The sequence below is a fragment of the Schistocerca gregaria genome, chromosome 4 (assembly GCF_023897955.1).
Source record: "Schistocerca gregaria isolate iqSchGreg1 chromosome 4, iqSchGreg1.2, whole genome shotgun sequence".
In the NCBI taxonomy this organism is placed as follows: Eukaryota; Metazoa; Arthropoda; class Insecta; order Orthoptera; family Acrididae; genus Schistocerca; species Schistocerca gregaria.
Window position 1 is genome coordinate 29,533,293 of NC_064923.1, and position 27,545 is coordinate 29,560,837.

General features: G+C 44.0%; 1 protein-coding gene across 2 annotated transcripts in view; it reads left to right on the forward strand.

Annotated features, from left to right (window-relative positions):
- Positions 1-27,545, forward strand: part of LOC126267966 (39S ribosomal protein L41, mitochondrial) — a 79,461-nt gene that overhangs the window by 30,991 nt on the left and 20,925 nt on the right. For both annotated transcript variants that reach the window (XM_049973310.1, XM_049973309.1), the window contains exon 2: positions 25,364-25,464. In XM_049973310.1, coding sequence (XP_049829267.1) covers positions 25,364-25,464 — 101 coding nt within the window. The remainder of the gene's footprint in view (positions 1-25,363; positions 25,465-27,545) is intronic.

Below are 27,545 nucleotides of genomic sequence, written 5' to 3' on the forward strand. Positions count from 1 at the left end.
TCATTCATTCCTCCTGGGATCACCTAACAATGCAGTATGTAGAATATGTCATGGAAAAAATAAAACACACGCACACACGAGCGCGCAGGTGGGTGCGCGCGGGGACCTTTTGGCTTCCCTTAAACAACTAAACTGTTGTTGGTTGTTAGCATGTTATTGAAAATGTGTGTTCCTGAATAATGGACACCTTTCTGAGAAACAGTAAATATCTTTAAATGTATTTGAAGAATATTTTTATTTCTCACATTGAGACCATGAATTGAGTATTTGATTTGAAAAGCAAGATACATTATTCACGAAAAATTCCATTAAAGAATACAGACAACTGGAAACATTATTCAGTATTCCCAGTTCTGTAAACAGAGACACCACAAATTATTCATATCACATACTTTTGGACTCAGAGTGAAGTATGTTAGCATTTTCTTCTTTTTATATCACCTATATGTGACATCTCTATTGCAAATAAAGATTTGTTCAGGTGCTTAAGCAGTTCTGTGATATGTTCCTCCAGATGAATTTATCATCAATCCATAACTCCAAGAATTTAACATTCTCCATTTCTTCTATCTATTTGTCATAGTTTGACATATACTGAGGGACAACCTTTGAAATTCTGAACTGCTTACAGTGTGTCTTTTCTAGAGTAAGTGACAAGGAATTGACTAGGAACCATTTATTAATACATATGAAAATTTCATTTACTGATCTTTCTAAAAACGTAGAAAAATGTATAGTACTAACATCTTTTAATATTTTTATATGTGACTTAAAACTACAAAATTTCTTCACTGAATACAGTACACCATAAAAATAACAAACTTGATAATATCTGTGGTTCTCTAAACTGCTCTCTCATGATGTAGTCATTTACAGATAGCCTCTCTTGGAAGTTACAGTGACAAAGGTGACTGTTTTGAAGAACAGGGACAGGTGGCTATGCCTGAACATAAACGAATGCAAAGCAGTGTAAACACGAACATGTCACCTGTTTCACTTAAGTTCAGCGGCAATAGATGACGGTAGTCAATAATGTTGTTCAATATCGATCTTCACCATTCTCAAAGCAGTGCAGAATTAGATAATCAAACTGATGCTACAGAAAAAAAAACAAGAATCAGACTATGATATGTATATGGAAAACCTGAAAAACAAAATTTCGTATGTTCAGGGATATTTTCAACACAGTCCAGTTACATTAATGTGGCATCAACATGTGATAACCATCCACATACAGCAGCACTAGCATTCGAGGGTATGTAAAGTGTTTCTGGGGGATGTGGAAAGCAATGCAATCCTTGCCATAATGGGGAAATGGAGCGATTTACATGACATCCAAAAGCACATAATCACTGGTTTCCAGGTCAAGGTTAGAAGCATTTCCAAAGCAGCTAATTCTGTAAACTGTTCACGTGCTGCCGTGTATGTCAAAATGGCACTATCCAAAACCAGTGCCAAGGTAACTGTGGCGCACCATGGGCCAGCAGGTGCCTGGTTCAGGCAGCCACGCTGACTGCTGTTTATCAGTGATGAAGGCTGGGATTTGCATGCCAACACTGCTACTGGACTGCCACTGAGTGGCAACAGTTGGCTTTTTCAGACAATTCACATTTTATGCCTTCTCAGGGTGGAACGTCTGAAAGCTGCAACAATCATCAGAAGGGTCCAGACTGGTGAAGGAAACATTATGGTCTGTGGGATGTATTCATGGCATTTCGTGGGTGATATCATTCTGGAAGGCACAATGGAGCAATACAAGTATGCATCTATCCTTGGGACCATGTCCACCACTATATGCACTTTGTTTTCCTTGGCATGATGCCATCTACCAGCAGGATAGTTCAATGTGTCACACAAGTCGCAGTGTACAGGTGTGGTTCGGAGAGCACCAAAATGAGTTTACCGTTCTCCCCTGGCTACCACACTTCCTGGATCTAAAGCTAATTGAGAGTTTGTGGTGTCTGACAGCTCATCACAGAGTAATTGCATTTCATTTTGTTTCTTACCCTCATTATCTTTGTATCTCTTATTACCTTGAAAATATCTGCACAACAGTGCCAATGTTGACAGAAGATGCTGCGAGTGTTATTTGGAAACAAGTTCATTCCACTGACTCGTGGTACGTGTCATTGACAACAGTAAACTCTGCTTTACAGGTTATCTTGAAATTTGGATTCAGGACTGCTGTTCTGAGTTTGCGTTAGTTGTATGTTAACAGTGTTGTACAGCAGTAATCGTATGGTTACTGACAGAAGACTGGTTGATACACATCTCTCTTAGAGTTCAATAAATAATAAAGTAGAGCGGCGCAACAACACTAAACTGAGTTGTTCTTGCTGTGGTGGCTATCAAACCGCAGTAATTTTGTATCTGATGATTGTTGCACTACACTGTGTAATACATTTTGGCAATTGAATGTCACAGGTTACATTCACTACTGTTAAAGTCTTTCCACAGCAACATATGTGACTGGGGTAAAAAACCTAATAAGTCATAATTATTTTACCACTTGTACATAAAAGTACATCCTCCCTACTTAGAACAGAAAAATGAGTGTTATTAGGATAGCATCAGGAACACACGACATAGTGATTTTCAAGAATGAATTGGATGTAAATGTGGACATTTTGTGGCAGTATGGTTGAATTATATTTGTGAATAAAGACTGCTGTGTCAAGTTTCTCATTCCAGTCACACTTTTCTTTCTCTTCTGTCAACCACGACATGTAATAATACGTTGTGCAACTGTAACATGGAGTAGTCCCCTACCATCTTCACTCCGAGAGTTCTTACATCAACGCACAGCAGTGTTACAGAGATGGATAATGCCACAATAGAGTCTCCTCAATTTCCTCACCACACCTCATCATTATGTTAATGTAAAGAAAAACAATTCTCTACTGAAGGTCATTCTGTTCAATAAAGGATAACACAATTCACAATCTTACTGTGCTCCATTAGCTTTAATTTGTTGTCAAATGACTGACTGTTAAGCTTAGTCCAAAGGATCTTCTGGCGTTTGATGGTTGTATATTTTAAAAAAATCGTAACATCCTGTTATCATTTGTACGTAGTTGGGAATGAACCAGATCCTCATCAGGTAGATGAAAGCAGTGTGTGCCCACTGTTTTATCACGGCATCGACCAGAGTTATGCCTGCAGGGAAAGCACAAGAGGAAATAAAGTGCCAGACCTTTGGGTAAAATGGTGTGTGACTTCTCCAGGTGATAACTCTCTTATGAAAGTTGAATTCAACTGAATTCATCATTTGCTCCACTTTGCATTGTAGGTTCCGCGCTTCATTGAAAAAGGTAAAAAAAGAGGTTAATTACATGCTTAGTCCTTCCTGTGGTATGTTGGAATATAAATAGTTTTTGCACTTATCTGAAGGACTTCATACCAGAAATATTGTGGCAGTTCTGTTGTGCTTGCACTAAAGAGCTAAAACTACCCTGCCAATATCTCTTTCACAGTTCGTAGCTCGGTAAGTGGTATGTGATCACAAACATCAGTCTGTTTAATCAACAGCCCGGAGGCCGCATGCGGACCAAATCAAGTATTTGTGATGAACAAGAAGTGAGCATCTATCAAGTGATTGGGGAAATTTTTGAAGCGTTTTTGTTAACGCTATTGTTCAGTTCACCTATCTCGATAGGATTCTTGTCGATGTCCCTTCACTCTGTGGTAGCAGATATGTGCTAGGCAGTGTAAGGCAGCGTTGATGAAACCACCACCTAATACCTACCACACAGCGGCCGCATAACTCTAGTTGAATGTCAGTTCCTGAAAGTTAATGATCAAAAAATCTGGTGTTTGGGGATATCTGGTCTACTTGCAGAAAAATGTTTAACATTAGATTAACGCTACTTTTTATTCATATTGAAACACATGAAATGGCTAACAAGTCTGTATTTAATACGGTGAAACATTATCCTTGGAAGATCACTGTCTACACAACAAATTTTCACTTGAAAAGCAGCCAGAATTTTAGCAAGTCCGACCCGACAAATTTTCAAGTTCTACCAGTCACAGACCCATTACTATTCGTGAGTTAAACATTTGGTCATTTCAGTGGTCTTCTTCGTAAGAAACCCTCACCAAAGTATTCCGAACAGAGCGCGAAACACGCTACATGGTGTTGTTACTATGACTAGAAAGTTCACCTGCTCAAATCTCAAACTATTTAATTTAGGACCACCACACTTTCATTAAAATGTTGGTACGTCCAGTCGCTTCAGTCACGATATGTTCGAACCGAAATTAGCTCACTATTTCCTCATCTTACAGAGTATTTCTAAGGAGCGATCTGACATCGTGTTAACCATAAACCAGCTAGCAAGCGACTCTTATTGAGGTACTCTTCTATATTCCCACTCCTCTTTTCACATGGGAACAGCTTAATTCTGATGGGCTGTTGGTTAAACGAGACCTTCCAGATCTAATTTAATAATAATTAATGTCAGCAAAACTTCAAATTCTTGTCTTTTGTTTAATCAAAATAAGCGAAGTGTGAAATATTCTTCAAATTGATAAATAAACTTATTCTGCCTCTGCCATTCTGGCTACTTTTACACAAAAGCAAGCACACACCAACATGTCACCTGAATCATGGTTGCAACATAACTTTCTCATGATTTGTTTGTACAAGGTTTTACATAAAATGAAATATTAAATTGTAATGTATGTCCCACATACACTCTCTCAATCATTCTTGTGCGCTCACACGGCAAAATAAATCAAATAATAATTTTGACCAATTTCTGTATTATGTAAAGCACAGTAATTAAAATTTAAAAAGAAAATTCCAAGTAATTGATTTTTATGCATTGATCACTTTGGAATGGCTTCAAGTGATAATGAAAGTCAATCTGTTATTGTTCCCAACTTGGTTTGAAAAACAAGTGTAGGTTATAGGAGTTTTAGGTAATTCTCTTTATCTCCAAAACTATAATAAATAAAAGTCTGAAATTTTGACAGCATCATTCCACTAATAACAAAAGTGTGTGTACCAAATGTGAACAAAATTGAATAATAACTAATTTGGATTATTTAGATTCTTGGAGGGTATGAATCTATATTGACTGATTGTTATGCTATGCAGTTCTCATGGCAGGCAGCGTCAGCTGTGCTGTGAGCAAAACGGAGGGGGGGGGGGGAGGGGGGGGGGGGCAGTAGCCATCCTGCAGCCACCGTACTAGATGGCTGCCTGCCTTACTTGTACGAGGGTCAGTCAAAAAGTAATGCCTCCTATTTTTTTTTCTACGTTTAATTGTCAGGAAATTTAAATGCAATTACATAGGTTGGAAACCACAACATTGAGGATCATTTTGTCATTTTTCAATGTAATCTCCGCCCATCTCTACAGTTTTGGTCCATCTTTGAACAAGGGCATGTATCCGAGCACGGTAAAAATCACAGCTCTGCTTCCTAAGCCATTGACGCACGGATGTTTTGACGGCCTCCTCATCTTCAAAATGAATCCCACGATGAGCTTCTTTTAGTGGCCCGAACAGATGGAAGTCTGATGGTGCCAGGTCAGGGCTGTATGGGGGATGAGGCAAAACTTCCCATCCAATTTTGACAATCTCGTCAGAGGTGTGTCGACTGGTGTGTGGTCTTGCATTGTCATGCAAAAGAAGAACATCTGCCATTGATTTTGTTGGGCGAACTCGCTGAAGACGTGCTTTAAGTTTTTTGAGGGTTGTGACGTATTGAACAGAATTTATTGTGCATCCCTGCTCCAAAAAATCAACCAGAGTCACACCCTCTGTATCCCAGAAAACTGTTGCCATAACTTTCCCTGCCGATCGCACAGTTTTGAATTTTTTCTTCCTCGGCGAGCTTGTGTGACGCCACTCCATTGACTGCCTCTTTGATTCGGGTTCAAAAAAATGCACCCATGTTTCGTCCCCGGTCACAATTTTTTTCAGAAACTCATCTCCCTCCAAACGGAAGCGCTACAAGTGTTGGGAGGCTATTGTTTTCCTTGCCTCTTTATTCTGATCGGTTAACATTCTTGGAACCCACCGTGCACAAACTTTTGAGTACCCCAATTGTTTAATAATCGTGATCACACTGCCTTTACTAAGAGAAATAATGCGACACACTTCATCTGCAGTCACCCGACGGTCACCACGAATGATGTCATCAACTTGCTGAATGTTGTGTGGAGTCACTGCACTCACCGGCCTGCCGCTCCGCTTTTCGTCAGTCAACGGTGTTTGCCCTTCAGCTTCCTTACAACGACGAACCCATCGTCTAACAGTGCTGACATCCACTGTCACAACACCATACACCTTCTTCAGTCTTTCATGAATGCGTATGGGCGTTTCACCTTCTGCATTCAAGAATTCAATCACACAACGCTGTCTCAAACGAACATCGATGTCGCCCATCTTACAAACTTCTGCTGTGCTGCCACCTGTTGACACAGAAAGTTACTACTGCAGTGGATTGCAGAAGAAGGTTTGAGGAATGGCGCCAAATTCAAATTTTTCACTTAACTTAATTTTTTTAAGTAGAAAAAAAATGGGAGGCATTACTTTTTGACCGACCCTCGTAATAACTCTGTGTTACACTGTCACAATTTTTGATGAATGCTTCATTTTGCTATAAAATTAGCTCTGGCCCCAGCCCCTCACTGGCAAGCATTTCTCGTACAAATTTCACATATTTTGGTGCTATAATATAACACAATATTCATGAGTTTGTTGTTTACAAAGTTTTTGCATTATATACGAGGCCTTTACATTTTGCTTACTTGAGGAAAGATTCTCTTTTTATGCTTTTCTGTGTAGGAGTCCGCATCACTTTTAAGGAGCATAATGATCATGAGCTTGAGTGAAGACAAGGTGAGGGGCAGGGTTTTACATTTGATGTCACATCAGCTAGTGATTCCATTGGTTGTACCTTGGAGCAAGATGGTGCAGTAATGGCATACTTACACAACTATGATGTATATTGTTGGAAAAATTGCTTTTTATAGCCCGTATCAGATCATGATGGTAACTTCACATTTGATTTTTAGAAATAGTGGCAATGTATACTGAAAGTTTGTAGATGAAGCGTTTTCTTTTAATTCTTTTTGTTACCTGGGCTAAAATGGCAGTATACATGTTCCATCTATCTGTACAGCATTTTGGAAGTTGGATGTAATTTTGTAAGTCTTTTTGGTTTCTTGCCTCTATTTGGTCATTCAAAACGTTGTGGTGCAGATTCCATGTTGTAAAATACAAGATTTGTAGCAACAAAACATCATAATTTACATCCACTTTTTTGTGAAAATAGGTTAATAAGGAAACCCGGTATTTTATTCACAATAAAAATCAAAAGGAAATTTTAGTTTTTATTTCAATTTGTGATACCACACATAACTACTTTTGAGTTTTCTACAGTCATTTACACTTTGTCCTCAAAGAGTACAGTTGTGCAGTAATATGCCCACAGAGTAGAATGAAATATGCCCACAGAGTAGAATGAAATATGCCCAGTCTGCAGAAGCCTTTCACTAAGATTTTTATACTATGGTGATCCACCAATCATTCTGCTGCAACATATTGTCCTTAGGCCTTCTTTTTTTTCCTCAGAAGTAACTTCTTTTCCAGCAGGTATATTCTTTCTGAGGATGTAAGTGCAATCTACACACCTAACAGTGTCTATAGCTGATAAGCCCCCATCATTTATTTCTTTCACCTGTGAGATTAGTTTCCATCCTTAGCGAACATCCCCCTGTGGGTCCAGGGGGTTAGAATAGGCCCGAAGTATTCCTGCAATGTCGTAAGAGGCAACTAAAAGGTGTCGCACTCTTTTTGGCCCTGTAAGTTCAGGTCCCATTTTATTGTTTGACCTGCCACTTTCCAAATTCTACAAATGTGTGAGCCATATGGGGAAGGACACCTTACGTGGTGCACGAGTTATCCATAGTGCCCTTAGAGTCAAACTCCTCAACCTCTTCTTGTCATGACTTTGCATCTCCATCTGCAATTCAATTATTTGGGCAAGGACACTTCCCAGGGAATGTCGTCTTCCTTTGTCTCCTGTTCTCTTTCGACCCCCCCCCCCCCCCCCCAATGAAGATATTGGATTTCTCTGCACCCAATATCCAACATGGTAGCCAGTCTGTTGTGGTGGGGCCATCTTGTACCCATTTGGTGGTAGTCCCCTGATAACACAGGGGTTGCACTGCTGATGCTTGAGCTGTTAACTCCCCACATATGCCAAGGAGTAGATGCCAGTCTTCATGGGGCACCTGGACTCCCGGCAACGGCCATCATGCCAGGTGGCCTTTGCTGTGGCTGTGTGGTGCCCATGGGGAGAGCCCCTGTACGGAGTGTGTGGCATCAGGGCGGATGACCCACAATGAAGCAGACGAAGTTATCTCTTGTTGGTGACTGACCGGCAGCAGCAGTCTCTAAGAAGGACAAGATCGAATACAGTGTTGACATGTAGACCCTAAATCGTTTCCCTCCCTCACTATACCTTGGGAGGAATGTCGGGCTACAGAAGGTCTGCAGTGGAATGGATGGAGGCTCCTTTCTATCTCTGAAACCTCAGGTTTTTGTTGGCCATCTTGAGCATAAGTTTGGGGAAGTGACAGTGCTGTCCAAGATGAGAAATGATGCAGTCTTGATTCAGACCGTTCATCTGGAACCAGAACTTGATCTTCATGATGATCCATTCACTGTAGTGGAGACATATTGATTCTTAGGACTGATTTTCGACATCCAATTGACTTGGTACCTCACCTTCATTAGCTTAAGCGGAAATGCTGTCAGCACCTCAATGCCCTCCACTGCCTGAACACCGCCAACTGGAGTGCAGATTGCACTACTCTGCTGCAGCTCTACAAAGCCCTTGCTGAATCCCACCTTGACTGTGGGAGTGTGGCTTATGGTTGGCGGCACCCTGAGCAATGCGTGTACTAGACCCAGTGCACCACTGTTGTGTTCGCCCAGCAGTGGGTGCTTTTAGAATGAGTGCAGTGACCAGTGTCCTTGTGGAGGCTGGAGTCCCTCCATTGCAGATCCGACGTGCACAACTGCTTGCCACTCGCATTGCACACATACGTAATTCTCCTGAGCATCCAAATTACAGTCTCCTTTTCCACCTGCGGCAGTTCATCTCCTGCATTGGCAGCCCAAATCAGGGCTAACGATTGCGATTACTGTGCGATCCCTTCTGTCTGAACTGGAGTCCTTCACTTTACCACCTCCCATCCAGGTCCATCCGTACACACCTCCGTGGTATACACCTAGGCTGCAGATTCGTCTGGACTTTTCGCATAACCCTAAGGACTCAGTTACTCCTGCCCAACCAGTGCTACCCTCTCCATCCTTTGGTAGTGTCCATCCAGGAGTCCATCTATGCCCTGGACTGGTCCCGTTGTTCAGTGGTGTTTGTGTGGACCCCAGGACATGACGGCATCCGAGGCAATGAACTTTCCGACACGGTGGCCAAACAGGCTACGTGGAAACCACTTCTGGAGATGGGCATCTCTGAACCTGATCTGCATTCTGACTTAAGCCGTAGGGTTTTTCGGCTTTGGGAGACGGAATGGCATAACAGTACACACAAGAAACTGTGTGTCATTAATGAGACTGTGAATGTGTGGAAGTCTTCTGTGTGGGCCTCTTGCAGGGAATCGGTTGTCCTCTGCCAGCTCCACACTGGCCACGCTCATGTGACCCACGGTTACTTGCTGCACCGTGAAGACCCGCCTGAGTGTCAGTGTTGCGCCCGGTTGACAGTGGCCCGTATTCTGGTGCACTGTCCCACTTTGGTAACCCAAGATTTCGTCGCTGGGCAGTCAGACTCATTGCCACTAATTTTATCTGACTATGCCTCATTGGCTGATTTAGTTTTAAATTTTATTTGTGAGCGTGGGTTTTATCATTTGATCTAAGTTTTAGCGCATGTCCTTTGTCCTCTGTGCCTCCACCATAGTGCTTCTAGGGTGGAGGTTTTAATGTGTTGCAGAGTGGCTGGTTTCTCCTTTTTTTATTCTCATGCTCAGCCAGCCATGGTCATCTGTTTGCTGTTTTAATCTCTTCATCCCGTTTCTTGCATTTCTGTGAGTTTCTTGTCTGCTTTTGTCCATTTCTATGTTTGTTGCCCTTCATCATTCTTGATTTTTATTTCATTCCGTTTTGAGTTGTCAGTGTCGTTTGTTTTATTCTCACACTTGCGGCATTGTTTTATTTGGAACAAGGGACTGATAACCTCATAGTCTGGTCCCTTTCCACCTCTTTTAATACAACCGATCCATCTAGCTTCAGACAGCATCCCCAGCCCAATCCCGGGTGTTACTCGCCTGTGTCCAGCTTGGTGATATTCCTGTTTTATCACTCCCCATAAAAGCCTCAACATGTCCCAGGGGCTTATTTTCCATCGCGACCTCCTCTTGCAGTCTGACGACGAGTTCCGCACTAATTTAGAACGGCAGGGTGTTCATTTCATCCTACACGTTTACAGGGGACCCAAAGACAACACTGTTGCTACTGGTGCCTTAATCTTGGCCTTTTAGGATGATTAATTGCCTGAAAAGGTCAAGGTGATGGTTTACCACTGTGACATTAAACTATACATCACTCCCTCTATGCAGTGCTTATGTGCTGGAACTTTGGGCACATGTCTTCCTGCCGCACTTCCAGTGCCACATGCCGAGATTGTGGACGTCCACTGCATACAGATACTCCATTTGCGCCTCGTCCCACTTGGGTCAACTGTGGAGAGTACCATTTTCCCTGCTCACTAGAATGCACAGTACTCCAAAAGGAGCAGAAAATGGTGGACCAGTTGACTTACCAAGTGGCTAAACATAAACAGGACCCTCCAGTGGCCCCAACCCCTACCAGCTCCCCCTGAGAACCTGGATCTCAATGGTGTGTCATCCGCAATAGGAATGGATATACATACTCAAATCTGTGGCAGCAGGTGACCCTGAGCGTAATCTGCCTCCTTGTGTGCTTTATACCCCCCCAGCCTCATGATAATGTCATCCTTAAGTGGAATTGCTGAGGTTTTTTCCACCACCTGGATGAGCTATGGCAACTGTTGAGCTTTACATGTGCTTTCTGCATTGCCCTACAGGAAACCTGGTTCCCGGAAATGCGGACCCCTGCCCTCCATGGCTATAGGGGATATTACAAGAACCATAGGCAATACAATAGTGTCAAGTGGAGTTTGCTTCTACACTCCTGGAAATGGAAAAAAGAACACATTGACACGGGTGTGTCAGACCCACCATACTTGCTCCGGACACTGCGAGAGGGCTGTACAAGCAGTGATCACACGCACGGCACAGCGGACACACCAGGAACCGCGGTGTTGGCCGTCGAATGGCGCTAGCTGCGCAGCATTTGTGCACCGCTGCCGTCAGTGTCAGCCAGTTTGCCGTGGCATACAGAGCTCCATCGCAGTCTTTAACACTGGTAGCATGCCGCGACAGCGTGGACGTGAACCGTATGTGCAGTTGACGGACTTTGAGCGAGGTCGTATAGTGGGCATGCGGGAGGCCGGGTGGACGTACCGCCAAATTGCTCAACACGTGGGGCGTGAGGTCTCCACAGTACATCGATGTTGTCGCCAGTGGTCGGCGGAAGGTGCACGTGCCCGTCGACCTGGGACCGGACCGCAACGACGCACGGATGCACGCCAAGACCGAAGGATCCTACGCAGTGCCGTAGGGGACCGCACCGCCACTTCCCAGCAAATTACGGACACTGTTGCTCCTGGGGTATCGGAGAGGACCATTCGCAACCGTCTCCATGAAGCTGGGCTACGGTCCCGCACACCGTTAGGCCGTCTTCCGCTCACGCCCCAACATTGTGCAGCCCGCCTCCAGTGGTGTCGCGACAGGCGTGAATGGAGGGACGAATGGAGACGTGTCGTCTTCAGCGATGAGAGTCGCTTTTGCCTTGGTGCCATTGATGGTCATATGAGTGATTGGCGCCGTGCAGGTGAGCACCACAATCAGGACTGCATACGACCGAGGCACACAGGGCCAACACCCGGCATCATGGTGTGGGGATCGATCTCCTACACTGGCCGTACACCTCTGGTGATCGTCGAGGGGACACTGAATAGTGCACGGTACATCCAAACCGTCATCGAACCCATCGTTCTACCATTCCTAGACTGGCAAGGGAACTTGCTGTTCCAACAGGACAATGCACGTCCGCATGTATCCCATGCCACCCAACGTGCTCTAGAAGGTGTAAGTCAACTACCCTGGCGAGCAAGATCTCCGGATCTGTCCCCCATTGAGCATGTTTGGGACTGGATGAAGCGTCGTCTCACGCGGTCTGCACGTCCAGCACGAACGCTGGTCCAACTGAGGCGCCAGGTGGAAATGGCATGGCAAGCCGTTCCACAGGACTACATCCAGCATCTCTACGATCGTCTCCATGGGAGAATAGCAGTCTGCATTGCTGCGAAAGGTGGATATACACTGTTATACACTGTACTAGTGCCGACATTGTGCATGCTCTGTTGCCTGTGTCTATGTGCCTGTGGTTCTGTCAGTGTGATCATGTGATGTATCTGACCCCAGGAATGTGTCAATAAAGTTGCCCCTTCCTGGGGCAATGAATTCACGGTGTTCTTATTTCAATTTCCAGTAGTGTATGTCGTGAACTCGGTATGCAGTGAACCTGTGCCACTTCAAACTCTTCTTGAAACCGTGGCTGTCAGGATAAGGACGACACAGGAAATAACCAACTGTAACGTATATCTTCCTCCAGACAGTGCAGTGCCCTTGATTGGTTTGGCTGAACGGATTCAACTACTCCCTAAACCTTTCCTACTTTAGGGAGAGTTTAACCTCCATAACCCTTTGTGGGGTGGCACCATGCTTACTAACCTAGGTAGAGATTTTGAAAATTTACTGTCTCAACTCGACCTCTGCCTCTTAAATGCTGGGGCCCCACACATTTCAGTGTGGCTCATGGTACTTACTTGGCCATTGATTTATCATTTTACAGCCCAGGACTTCTCCTGTCTGTCCACTGGAGAGCCCACAATGGCTTGTGTGACAGTGACTACTTCCCCAACTTCCTGTCACTCCCCTGGTGTCATACCCACAGACGCCTAACCAGATGGGCTTTAAACAAGGCAGACTGGGAAGCTTTCACCTCTGCTGTCACCGTTGAATCCCCCCCACACGGTAACATCGATGTTGAGTGAGTCACCAGAACAATTGTTTTTGTGGCAGAAAACACTGTCCTTGTTCCTAAGTGCCCCGGCGAAGTCCTCTCCTTAACTACACACCACAGGAACCCTACAACAACCCATTTACAGAGTGGGAGCTCCTCATTGGCCTTGCACATTGCCCTGACACAGCTCCTGGGCCAGATCGGATCCACAGTCAGTTGATTAAACATCTCTCATTTGACTACGAGTGATATCTCCTCATCTTCAAGTAGCCCATCAGCTTCACTAACGTTCTTTGTAAGCTGCTAGAATGTATGATGAGTCGGCGGTTGTTTCAGGTCCTGGAGTCACGTGGCCTACTGGCTCCGTGCCAGGGCGGTTTCCACCAGGGTTGGTCTACCACTGCTAATCTTGTGTTCCTCAAATCTGCCATCTGAACAGCCTTTTCCAGAAGCCAACACCTGGTTGCTGTCTTTTTTTATTTACGAAAAACTTGTGACATGACCTGGTGACATCTTATCCTTGCCACGTTATATGAGTGGGGTCTCCGGGGCCTGCTCCAGATTTTTATCCAAAATTTCCTGTTGCTCCGTACTTTCCCTGTCGAAGTTGGTGCTTCCCATAGTCCCCCCCCCCCCCCCCCCCCCCCCCACATATCCAAATATCCCTCCCCCCCCCCCCCCAATATCCAAGAGATGGGGTCCTACAGGGCTCTGTATTGAGCGTATCTCTATTTTTAGTGGTATTAACGGTCTATCAGCAGCTGTAGGACTGTCTGTCTCACCTTCTCTGTACGCAGATGACTTCTGCATTTCGTACTGCTCCTCCAGTGTTGATGTTGCTGGGCTGTGCCTACAGGGAGCCATCCACAAGGCGCAGTCATGGGCAGTAGACACGACTACCCGTTTTCAGTCCTACACTTCTATCGGTGTTGTACCATTCATCTGGAACCAGAACTTTACCTTAATGCCGATCCACTCACTGTAGTGGAGACATATTGATTCTTAGCACTGGTTTTTGACTGGTTTGACTTGGCTTCCTCACCTTTGTCAGCTTAAGGAGAAGTGCAGGCAGCACCTCAATACCCTCCCCCCCCCCCCCCCTCTCCCCCTGCCTGAGCAACACCAGTGGGGTGCAGATCGCTCTAGGCTGCTGCACCTCTACAGAGCCCTTGCTCAGTCCCGTCTTGTCTATGACAGTCTAGTTTATGGTTCGGTAGTGCCCTCAGCATTGTGTTTACTCGACCTGGTACACCACTGTGGTGTTAGACTATTGACAGGAGGTTTTAGGATGAGACCGGTGACAAGCATCCTTGTGGAGGCCGGAGTCCCCCTATTGAAGGTTAGATGTGCACAACTGCTTGCCAGCTACGTTGCACACATTCATAGTTCTCCTGAGCATCTGAAGAGCTGGTGGTCATATGCCGTGCTCTCGAGCACATCCGCTCATCCCCTGGCAAGTTGTGTCTTCTCTGTACTGACTCCTTGAGCAGCCTACATGCTATTGTCCAATTCTACCCTCACCATTCTTTGGTAGCTGCCATCCAGGAGTCCATCTATGCCCTGGTACGATCCAGCCATTCAGTGGTGTATGTCTGGACCTTGCTGACAGGCTGGTCAAAACAGGGTTCACAGAAACCACTTATGGAGATCAGCATTCCTGAACTGACCTTCGTTCATTATTTATGCTGCAAGGGTTTTTCAGCTTTGGGGGAAGGAATGGCATAACAGTACGCACAACAAACTGCATGTCATTAAGGAGAATATGAATGTGTGGAAGAACCCAGGCAGGCCTTCCGCAGGGACTCAGTGGTTCTCTGCTGCCTCCGCATTGGCCATATGTGGCTGGCATCCTTGCTGGACTGCCCAATTGTAGCCACTCTGCGGTGAACTTTTAACCTTCCCAGCACCCTACCTTTGGTGTTGGGAGACAGTGCATCAACAGCAGATCTAGTTTAACGTTTAATTAGTGACGGTTTTTTAATCGTACCATCTAAGGGTGGGCATTTGGCCTTCTCTCAGAGGCCTACCCCCCCCCCCCCCCCCAATTTTAATTCTCCATCACCCTTTCTTTGCATTTGTTTGTCTTGGTGTTAGTCTTTTCCCTACATGTGTTCATCTTGCCTTGTCTTTTTGGGGTAGACATTTTAGTGGATTGCAGAGTGGCCAGCTCATCCTCTTTTATTCATATGATCAGTCAGCCCAACCCATGTGCTCTATGATTTTAATACCTTCCTGTGCTTTTCCTTGTGGTGTATGTTTTCCCTATTTCTTTGTTCATTCTATTTGTTTTCTTTTTAGGTGTGGTTCCCCATTCGTTTTCCTCATTTTACTTTCTCAAATATGGTTTGGGTGTTTTTACCTTGAGCCTTGCGTGCATCAGGAGAAAGGGACTGATGACTCTGTAGTTTGGTCCCTATCTACCCCAAACCAACCAACCCATCAATCTTAGCGTTGCGTCAGTGTTACATCACATTTAGATTTTTTAAATGTAATAATATCGATTCTGGCTACTAATATAACTAAGCAAAGGCCAGATGTGATCATTAAAATCCTGTGCTTAGTTAAGTCTGTTAACCCAATAAGGAATAATGACAGTATGAATTACGATACATTGTTATTCATCGTAGAGGGGGTGTGCTGAATGGCGCACACACACATTTAAAAGTAGATTAAGCTCTCTCTGACAAAGTCCTTCTACACACACACACACACACAAAACACAGGTTCACATGATCTGCCACTGGTATCTCCAAGTGCTGGGAGACCCCAACTCTCATTTTGCAGGAAGTCTCACATTGCTTATGTATGACAACGTGCCTGGTGAATCAAGTATTTATTACAGCATACCACATATTTACAGAGGTATGATGTTGACAGTATGTATCCTCAACAGTACATCTACATCTACATGACTACTCTGCAGTTCACATTTAAGTGCTTGGTAGAGGGTTCATCGTACCACAATCATACTATCTCTTTACTATTCCACTCCCTAACAGCGCGCGGGAAAAACGAACACCTAAACCTTTCTGTTTGAGCTCTGATTTATCTTATTTTATTTTGATGATCATTCCTACCTATGTAGGTTGGGCTCAACAAAATATTTTTGCATTCGGAAGAGAAAGTTGGTGACTGAAATTTCGTAAAAACATCTTGCCACGACAAAAAACGTCTTTGCTGTAATGACTTCCATCCCAATTCGCGTATCATATCTGCCACATTCTGTTTGAGCTCTGATTTATCTTATTTTATTTTATTTTATTTTATTTTATTTTATTTTGATGATCATTCCTACCTATGTAGGTTGGGCTCAACAAAATATTTTTGCATTCGGAAGAGAAAGTTGGTGACTGAAATTTCGTAAAAACATCTTGCCACGACAAAAAACGTCTTTGCTGTAATGACTTCCATCCCAATTCGCGTATCATATCTGCCACATTCTCTCCCCTATTACGTGATAATACAAAACGAGCTGCCCTTTTTTGCACCCTTTCGATGTCCTCCGTCAATCCCACCTGGTAAGGATCCCACACCGCGCAGCAATATTCTAACAGAGGACGAACGAGTGTAGTGTAAGCTGTCTCTTTAGTGGACTTGTTGCATCTTCTAAGTGTCCTGCCAATGAAACGCAACCTTTGGCTCGCCTTCCCTACAATATTATCTATGTGGTCTTTCCAACTGAAGTTGTTCGTAATTTTAACACCCAGGTACTTAGTTGAATTGACAGCCTTGAGAATTGTACTATTTATCGAGTAATCGAGTTCCAACGGATTTCTTTTGGAACTCATGTGGATCACCTCAACCTTTTCGTTATTTAGCGTCAACTGCCACCTACCACACCGTACAGCAATCTTTTCTAAATCGCTTTGCAACTGATACTGGTCTTCGGGTGACCTTACTAGACGGTAAATGACAGCATCATCTGTGAACAACCTAAGAGAACTGCTCAGATTGTCACCCAGGTCATTTGTATAGATCAGGAACAGCAGAGGTCCCAGGATGCTTCCCTGGGGAACACCTGATATCACTTCAGCTTTACTCGATGATTTGCCGTCTATTACTACGAACTGTGACCTTCCTGACAGGAAATCGCAAATCCAGTCGCACAACTGAGATGATACCCCATAGGCCCGCAGCTTGATTAGAAGCCGCTTGTGAGGAACAGTGTCAAAAGCTTTCCGGAAATCTAGAAATACGGAATCAACTTGAGATCCCCTGTCGATAGCGGCCATTACTTCGTGCGAATAAAGAGCTAGCTGCGTTGCACAAGAGCGATGTTTTCTGAAGCCATGCTGATTACGTATCAATAGATTGTTCCCTTCGAGGTGATTCATAATGTTTGAATACAGTATATGCTCCAGAATCGTACTGCATACCGACGTCAATGATATAGGTCTGTAGTTAGATGGATTACTCCTACTACCCTTCTTAAACACTGGTGCGACCTGCGCAATTTTCCAATCTGTAGGTACAGATCTATCGGTGAGCAAGCGGTTGTATATGAGTGCTTAACAGGGAGCTATTGTATCAGCGTAATCTGAAAGGAACCTAATCGGTATACAATCTGGACTTGAAGACTTGCCTGTATCAAACGATTTGAGTTGCTTCGCAACCCCTAAGGTACTTACTTCTAAGAAACTCATGCTAGCAGATGTTCGTGTTTCAAATTCTGGAATATTCCATTTTTCTTCCCTGGTGAGGAATTTCGCAAAACTGCGTTCAATAACTCTGCTTTAGTGGCACAGTCGTCGCTAACAGTACCATCGGCACTGCACAGCGAAGGTATTGACTGCGTCTTGCCGCTTGTGTACTTTACATACGACCAGAATTTCTTTGGATTTTCTACCAAATTTCGAGACAATGTTTCATTGTGGAACCTATTAAAGGCATCTCGCATTGAAGTCCGTGCCAAATTTCATGCGTCTGTAAATTTTAGACAATCTTCGGGATTTTGCATTCTTCTGAACTTCGCATGCTTTTTCCGCTGGCTCTGCAACAGTGTTCGGATCTGTTTTGTGTACCACGGGCAATCCGTTCCATCTCTTACCAATTTATGAGGTATGAATATCTCAATTGCTGTTGCTACTATATCTTTGAATTTGAGCCACATCTCATCTACATTCGCATAGTCAGTTCGGAAGGAATGGAAATTGTCTTTTAGGAAGGCTTCTAGTGGCACTTCATCCGCTTTTTTAAATAAAATTATTTTGCGTTTGTTTCTGATGGATTTGGAAGAAATGGTATTGAGCCTAGCTACAATGACCTTGTGATCACTAATCCCTGCATCAGTCATAATGCTCTCTATCAGCTCTGGATTGTTTGTGGCTAAGAGGTCAAGTATGTTTTCGCAACCATTTACAATTCGCGTGGGTTCGTGTACTAACTGCTCGAAATAATTTTCGGAGAAAGCATTTAGGACAATCTCGGAAGACGTTTTCTGCCTACCACCGGTTTTGAACAAGTATTTTTGCCAACATACCGAGGGTAGGTTGAAGTCCCCACCAACTATAACAGTATGAGTGGGGTATTTATTTGTTACGAGACTCAAACTTTCTCTGAACTGTTCTGCAACTGTATCATCGGAGTCTGGGGGTCGGTAGAAGGAGCCAATTATTAACCTAATTCGGCTGTTAAGTATAACCTCCACCCACACCAATTCGCACGGAGTATCTACTTTGACTTCACTACAAGATAAACCACTACTGACAGACACAAACACTCCACCACCAATTCTGCCTAATCTATCTTTCCTGAACACCGTCTGAGACTTCGTAAAAATTTCTGCAGAACTTATTTCAGGCTTTAGCCAGCTTTCTGTACCTATAACGATATCAGCTTCTGTGCTTTCTATTAGCGCTTGATGCTCAGGGACTTTTCCAGCGCAACTACAACAATTTACAACTATAATTCCGACTGTTCCTTGATCCAAGCACGTCCTGTAATTGCCAAGCACCCTTTGACATTGCAGCCCAGCCCGCACTTTCCCGAAGCCTTCTAACCTAATAAACCGCCCAGTCCACGCCACACAGCCTCCGCTACCCGTGTAGCCGCCAGCTGAGTGTGGTGAACTCCTGACCTATTCAGCGGAACCCGAAACCCCACCACCCTATGGCGCAAGTCAAGGAATCTGCAGCCAATACGGTCGCAAAACCGTCTGAGACTCTGATTCAGACCCTCCACCCGGCTCTGCACCAAAGGTCCGCAGTCGGTTCTGTCAACGATGCTACAGATGGTGAGCTCTGCCTTCATCTCGTAAGCAAGACCGGCAGCCTTCACCAAATCCGATAGCCGCTGGAATCCAGAGAGAATTTCCTCAGATCCAAAGCGACACACGTCATTAGTGCTGACATGTGCCACCACCTGCAGCTGGCTGCACCCTGTGCTCTTCATGGCATCCGGAAGGACCCTTTCCACATCAGGAATGACTCCTACCGGAATGCACACAGAGTGCACACTGGATTTCTTCCCCTCCTTAGCCGCCATATCCCTAAGGGGCCCCATTACGCGCCTAACATTGGAGCTCCCAACTACCAGTAAGCCCACCCTCTGCGATTGCCCGGACCTTGGAGGCTGAGAATGATCCTCTGAAACAGGGCAGGCAACTGCATCTGGCTCAGCCAGAGACAGTGCCTGAAACCGGTTTGTGAGACGCACCGGGGAGGCTTTCTGATCAGCCTCCAGGGACGCCTTTCGCTGCCTGCCACGCCTTGGAACGACCTCCCAATCAACCACAGGCGAGGGCTCAGCCCCACTGCGGGCAGCAACCGGGGCAACCACAGCGGCAGACCGATCTGGGGACAGACGGGACGAGGTTGACATCCCCGTGATACCCAAGTCCGGCTCCCCACAGTGGTGCCCATTGGCAACAGCCTCAAGCTGCGCGACCGAAGTCAGCGCCGATTGCAGCTGTGAGCGAAGGGATGCCAAGTCAGCCCTCATCCGAACACAGCAATCGCAGTCCCTGTCCATTCTTATCGATGTTGAACAACAGTTACTGAAACACGAGTCCATGCCTAGATAACGCAAGCGAAACACGCAAAGAATGTACCAACTAACCTGTACAAATGCCTAACGACTGCGCTACAATCTGCTGAATTTACGATTACAGTAACTAAAACTCGAAATTGCACGTCCTATACGAAACTCACATGCAATTTAAATAAGAATCTACGAAGTAAACACTAAAGCGCGATGCTACAACTGTCAAATACTATAATACGCCCGAAATATATGAATTAAACAATGCAAGTACCCAAAAACATGCAAAGAAATTAATTAAACTATCTAACAAATAAGTAAGCTAGGGTTATACGACTTGCTGCTGCAGCTGCTTATCCAACGGCGGCAGGGAGCACAATGGCTGTAACCAACCGACACTGGCTGTTCAAAACAAAAACAGAAGACAGACGACTATGCGAATTTACACTGTTCAGGTACTAAGGCGCGATGCTACAACCCTCAAATACTATAATATGCCCGAAATATATGAATTAAACAACGCAAATACCCAAAAACACGCAAAGAAATTAATTAAACTATCTAACAAACAAGTAAGCTAGGGTAATGCGACTTGCTGCTGCAGCTGCTTATCCAACGGCGGCAGGGAGCACACTCAAGTATGTTTTCACAACCATTTACAATTTGCGTGGGTTCGTGGACTAACTGCTCGAAATAATTTTCGGAGAAAGGATTTAGGACAATCTCGGAAGATGTTTTCTGCCTACCACCGGTTATGAACAAGTATTTTTGCCAACATATCGAGGGAAGGTTGAAGTCCCTACCAACTATAACCGTATGAGTGGGGTATTTATTTATTACAAGACTCAAATTTTCTCTGAACTGTTCCGCAACTATATCATCGGAGTCTGGGGGTCGGTAGAAGTAGCCAATTATTAACTTAGTTCGGCTGTTAAGTATAACCTCCACCCATACCAATTCGCACGGAGTATCTACTTCTGCTTCACTACAAGATAAACCACTACTGACAGACACAAACACTCCACCACCAATTCTGCCTAATCTATCTTTCCTGAACACCATCTGAGACTTCGTAAAAATTTCTGCAGAGCTTATTTCAGGCTCTAGCCAGCTTTCTGTACCTATAATGATATCAGCTTCTGTGCTTTCTATTAGCACTTGAAGCTCAGGGACTTTTCCAGCACAACTACAACAATTTACAACTATAATTCTGACTGTTCCTTGATCCAAGCACGTCTTGTATTTGCCATGCACCCTTTGACATTGCAGCCCACCCTGTACTTTCCCGAGGCCTTCTAACCTACCCTGGTTGAACTTATGATATGACTTACAGATGCTGTGAAATTAGTTTCATCACTGAATAGTACAAGCAATTATACAGCAGCGAAATCAAAACTGATCACACTCACTGATGGTGGTAAGGATGTGATCCATATTTGCATGATACACTGCCTGATCAAAATATTGAAACACCCAGAAGACACGGTTCAATATTGGTATAATTTTGTACCCATAAACACCATCAGTGGGCATATAAATGATTTAAAGTTGCAATTCTCTGTAACAAGTAGAGTGGCAATAAGAGTGCATTAATGTTGGTTATGTTTGTTTTTACCAGATCTGGTGGGGTGTTTAAGAGGTGTGGACAGCATCAGACATTGAGTATCTCTGTGAATGTCATGGATATGCCACATACTCAAACAAGACAGTGTTATCAGCATCTGACATGGACCTCATTGTTCTCTATTTGGTTGGTTGATAGAATTGTGCAATATCCAGAGTATAGGATATTCTGATGTAATAGTAATCCAAAAATGGGATCACGGTGGCAGGTATACTCATTGTCAAGGTTCTGACCACCACAAGGGACAATTGTCTTATATTGCATCAAGCACATTTTAGCCCCTTCACACTTGCATCCGCTATGTAGTATTTATAGGTTCTTGGTCAATGTGTTTTTAGGGGGAAAAAAAAATAATGAAAATAAGCATATGGCATCATTGGCCGTGAGGCCACATCTGGGGAAGTTCAGCCGCCGAGTGCAAGTCTTATTTCAGTCGACTCCACATTGGGCAACTTGTGCACTGGTAACGAGGATGAAATGATGATAGGACAACATCTCCAACCCGTCCTGGAATTGAACCCTGGCCCACTTGCACGGGAGGCGAGCACGTTACCACCCAGCTAAGCAGGTGGACACTCATTCAACATTAAGCCCCCCTCCCCCCAGTCTGGTGAGTTAAAATTTCTTTGTCCAAAATGAGGTGTGTCCATGATGGAAATCTTGCAGTCTGCAGATCTTACCTGAAATCGAAAAACAAACTATTTTCTTAATCTATAGGGTATTGCACACAGAATAATTAAACAGTTTTTCGAATTCTGAAAAAATAATACAGTGGCTGACTTTGAAACAAAGATATAGTTTTGTCGTGTGTTTTTGGTCTCTCTTTTTGCACTAACTGATAAATAAATTAAAATAAAAAGTTATTCCATTACTTCTTGTGGACCTGCATGAGGAGTAATGCAGCTGAATTTTAGAAAGAAGTGTGCATTAGTGTGTCCACAATTTATTCTGTCCACTTGAGATACAGAATATTTCAAGCTTATGGTATGGACTTCATGCACACTAATAAAGATATGTTTCTTCAGTTTGGCTGAATTACTCATGGGTCATGTCCACAAGGAGTAATGGGCAATTTTTATTACTGAAAAAAAGTGACCAAAGCACATGACGGAACAGAATTCTTATTTCAAATGTCAGCCATTACATTATTTTTTCAGATTTCAAAAAACTGTATTATTGGTGCATGGGCCAAATTCTATAGGTTAAGAAAGTGGATTGATTTTTTATTTCAGATAACATTTGCAGACTGCTAGATTTCCGTCATGGATACACCTCATTTTGGACATATCAACTTCAAACTTCTCAAATGGTGGGGCTTAATGACTGAATTTATTTTTTAAAAAAAGTGAAAGACGTTGCCCAAGAATCAATAAATGATGCGCAAAAAAATTTACATTGATTGCTTCATTGATGTTTCGAAAAAAGAAAAAATGGTTGTAGCTTATGTTATACTCTATGGACTCTTTACCACTACAACAAAAACTGCTGTGTTTGGAGTGGTGCTGTGTCTGGGAAGCATTGACCGCTGATGAATGACAGTGTGTTATGTTAGTGATGAATTGCAGTTTTACATTACCTCAGAAGACCATTGGTGAATATGGTGGCAACCTGGGGAGGACTGATTTTTTGGAGAGGCACAGTAATGTTACTCTTGTCAAGGCTATAACTTCAGGTCATGGCTGGTAATCATTAAGTGAAATCTGATAGCACAATGATAATAGTGCACATTTAGCATTCTCATGTGCTACCTCTAATTCGCCAGTATTGTAGCACATGTGTGTCCAACAAGATCCACCCGATCCCCCCGATCTGCCCCTCATATAACTTGCGGGGCCAGATCAGACATCAACTCTGTGCTAGTGCCAATATGCAGTGCCAGCTACACTAGTTGTTGGCCAGCTCACCTCAAGAGAGGCTTTATGACACCCTTACCAGTGCTTGCATCCAACATTTAAAGTTTTTGTAGCTTCCTCCTCCTGTTTTGTATGTTTCACTTTCTTTAATGTGTCTTTTAGAATACTGTTGTGCACTGTGGGATCCTTACCAGATAGGACTGACTGAGTACATCGAAAAAGTTTAAAGAAAGGCAGCACGTTTTGTATTATCCCGTCATATGGGAAAGAGTGTGTCAGAAATGATACAGGATTTGGGATGGACATCATTAGAAGAAAGGCATTTTTTGTTGCGACGGAATATTCTCACGAAAGCCCAATCACCAACTTTCTCCTCTGAATGCGAAAATATTTTGTTGACACCGACTTACATAGGGACGAATGATCACCAAGATAAAATAAGGGAAATCAGAGCTCATACGGAAAGATATAGGTGTTCATTCTTCCCACATGCTACATGAGATTGGAATAATAGAAAATTGTGAAGGTGGTTCGATGAACCCTCTGCCAGGCACTTAAATGTGATTTGCAGAGTACCCATGAAGATGTAGATGTAATGTTCAATAGTGGTAATGCTATGGGCATTTGGGATATTAGTGTAAAGGGAAGTGGCATCAATAGTGACAAGTAGTGCATCATGTGGTAGAGTATGGGTGGAGACAATGGTTGGTATCTTTTATATAGTAGAGTAGGTTGCGAGTAACAGACTGAAGGTGTTGGTCTATGAGAGCAGAGATTCTATCTATGGAGGCACGGCAAGGACTTTAGGAACCCCGTAGAAGGTAGGAGTGTGGGGGGAGGGGGGGGGTAGAGGTGATTGGAGAGATAGGCTCCAGGGAGAGGTTCTGCTATGTGCCTAAGCATTTCAGGAGATCCTGCTGGATTTCTGGAATGGAGTGGCAGGGTTTGTTGGTGGATGTATCTGACAGGTGGAACCTTCGTCAGCTGGTAGGATTATAAGGTTGGGATTAGTTTTTAGGCGGTGGAATGCAGTTCTTTCAGCAGATGTAGAGTTAATTTGCATGTTGGCGGATTTTGAGAATGATGGCAAGGCAAGATTCTGGATAGTTTACGGGGTGATTTGGGGGCAGTGGGGGTGTATCACAGTTGGAGGAGGAGTGAACTGAGTCAGGCAGAGTTCAACATTGGTTTTTGGTTGAGTGAGTTTGATTGGTAGGGTTGGGATGAATTAAATTATAGCTGGTTCAGCACAGAATACTCTCAAACTCGGGAACAACTTCCTGACCTCACAACTAAATCTCTTCAAAATATTGCTTGTAATAGACTGAAAGAAATTGAAATTTAAATTTTTTCATTGTCTTTATTAATTCAGGGATAGTGGACAATACTGTTTTGTAAAACATACGTTTTTAGGTGTGTGTGTGTGTGTGTGTGTGTGTGTGTGTGTGTGTGTGTGTTGAGATTTACAGAGTTCATAGTAAACAAAACATTGTCTGCATTAATGTAAAATTTTTGTTGGTTGCCGTTTATAATGATGAATGAAGACTTTCATACCTTTTTAGTCTAGTGGTTTTGTGTCCTCTTTTAAAATACAAATAAAAGATGATCCCCAGAATTTTCTGGGTTATCCTGACAATATCTCATAAAGTTCTCATTGTCCAACAGAGTGGAAAACTGTTTTCTTGTGTACCTTTTACTTAATTTTACTTGCTGTTTCGAAGTGATGATTCCATCTTTCTTTTTTTTTCCCCCTCCAGATTATGGTGTACGCCCCATTGGATATAAGAAAGACAACAGATTTATTATGGTGCCCGAAATGATTCCAGAACTTATAGTACCAGATTTAACCAACTTCAAGGTAACGTTGTTCAAAATGGGGGGAGCAACAAAGTAATTATAGTGTAATTTTACAATGATCATCCATTTTTTATATGCGCATAAAATGTTTGTGTCAGTTGCTGAAAACTGTAATCCTGGATCTCACACGGTCTTTCTTTGTGTTAAATATATCTGTGCAGCTAAAAATCAGTCTCTAAAAGAGTTCCATGTAAAACATTGCAATGCTTAAGTAGGTACAAAAACTGCACTGTCTGTGTACAGGTTGCAGAGCTGGCCAGTTAACATTTTTAAAATGGTACTACAAGACTGTTGCTAGATGGGTGATCTAAAAAATTAATAAAAGAATAAGTTTTCAAACAACCAAGAAAGCAGTTTATGAAAAGTTTAGTGTATATGTTGTGATATGGAGTTGGAGGCATTTGGTATGAGGAATAACGACTGTGTTCTTTGGCTTGTGTCATGATCTTCGTAATTGTAGTATATTCTTCAGATTCCCCCAGGGGCTCATGGTTCTTTCGTGCGTTTGTGTGTGGCGCACAGGGGGTGCCGAGCTATTGCAGCTCATTCTTCCTTCCCTAGTTCTATTTCCTTCTCCCTGCCCCCTCCCTCCATATCCCTGCTCCTTCCCCTCTCTTGGTGTTCTGATTTATGTCAACCTGGCTATTCCCCTGGTTTCCTGTATTGGTTGCAATTTTGTTCCTTTTCTCTGTTCTTTCACCCTTTTGGCGTTTCGGTCCCCACTTAAGGTTCGACCTCCACTTCAAAATTTTCTGTTTTTAGTGTGAGCCATACGGCGAAGAACTCCCTCCCTAGCATTTACGGTGTGGGTTCCTCTCTCCTCTCCCTTCCCCTTTGTAGCCCCCTTCCACCCTGCTAGGTCACCAGCATGTGTAGCCAGTCCGTGTGGTGGGGTTGTTATGTACTCATATGGCTGAGCCACCTGACAACACAGGGATCACACTACTGATACCTGGGCTGTTCTCTCCCCATGTATGCTAGTGTGTGGTTGCTTGCCTTCTTGGAGCATTGGAACTCCCGGCAGCGGCTGCTGTGCCAGGCGGCCCTTGCTGTGACTGGGTGGTGCCCATGGGGAGAGCCCCTGGTCGGAGTAGGTGGTATCAGGGCGGATGCTTGGCACATGAAGAATATCCAGCTGCAAAAATCTGGTCGTTCTCACACAGACGTCTCGTCAAATGGTGAAGGATACTTAAATGCTGCCTCGTATGACATGGCAGGCTTCTCTTCCCTGGCTACACCATGGGAGGACAGTCAGGCTTGCTTTTACTGTTATCTCATCTGTTCTAGGATGGATGGCGACACATTCACCACCGCAAAGCCATTGTTTTTCGCAGAAAATATCGAGGACAAGTTTGGTAATGGAGTCTATTAGTAAGATGCGGTCGGGCTCCCTGTTGATCAAAGCTTCTTCTGCCACCCAATCCGCAGCTCTTCATGCCTGTGATTGTCTTGTCAGTGCCCCAGTGTATCACTTCTCACCAATCTCTGAATGTAGTCCAGGGAGTCATTTTTCAGAGGGACCTCATCCTGCAAACTGATGAGGAACTCTGGGCTAATCTGGAGCGGCGTGGTGTTCATTTTGTTCAGCATGTGCAGAAGGGTCACAGAGACAAGCGCACCAATACTGGTGCCTTCATTCTGGCTTTTGAGAGAGATATACTCGCAGAGAAGGCCAAGGTTATGTGCTACAGATGCCACGGTCACAGGTTCGAATCCTGCCTTGGGCATGGATGTGTGTTTCATCCTTAGGTTAGTTAGGTTTCAGTAGTTCTAAGTTCTAGGGGACTTATGACCTCAGATGTTAAGTCCTATAGTGCTCAGAGCCATTTGAACCTTTTGAACCTCCACCTATGCAGTGCTTGCATTTTGGGCGTATGTCTTCCTGCTCTATGGCGGACTCTTTGCTTGCTGACCTTGGCCACCCCGTCCATGATGGAAGACCTTGTGTTCCGCCGCCTGTGTGTGTCACTGTTCCGCCGCCTGTGTGTGTCACTGTTCCGCCGCCTGTGTGTGTCACTGTTCCTCCGCCTGTGTGTGTCACTTGTGCTGACCGCCTCTCCCGTTGATCGCTGGATTGCCTGG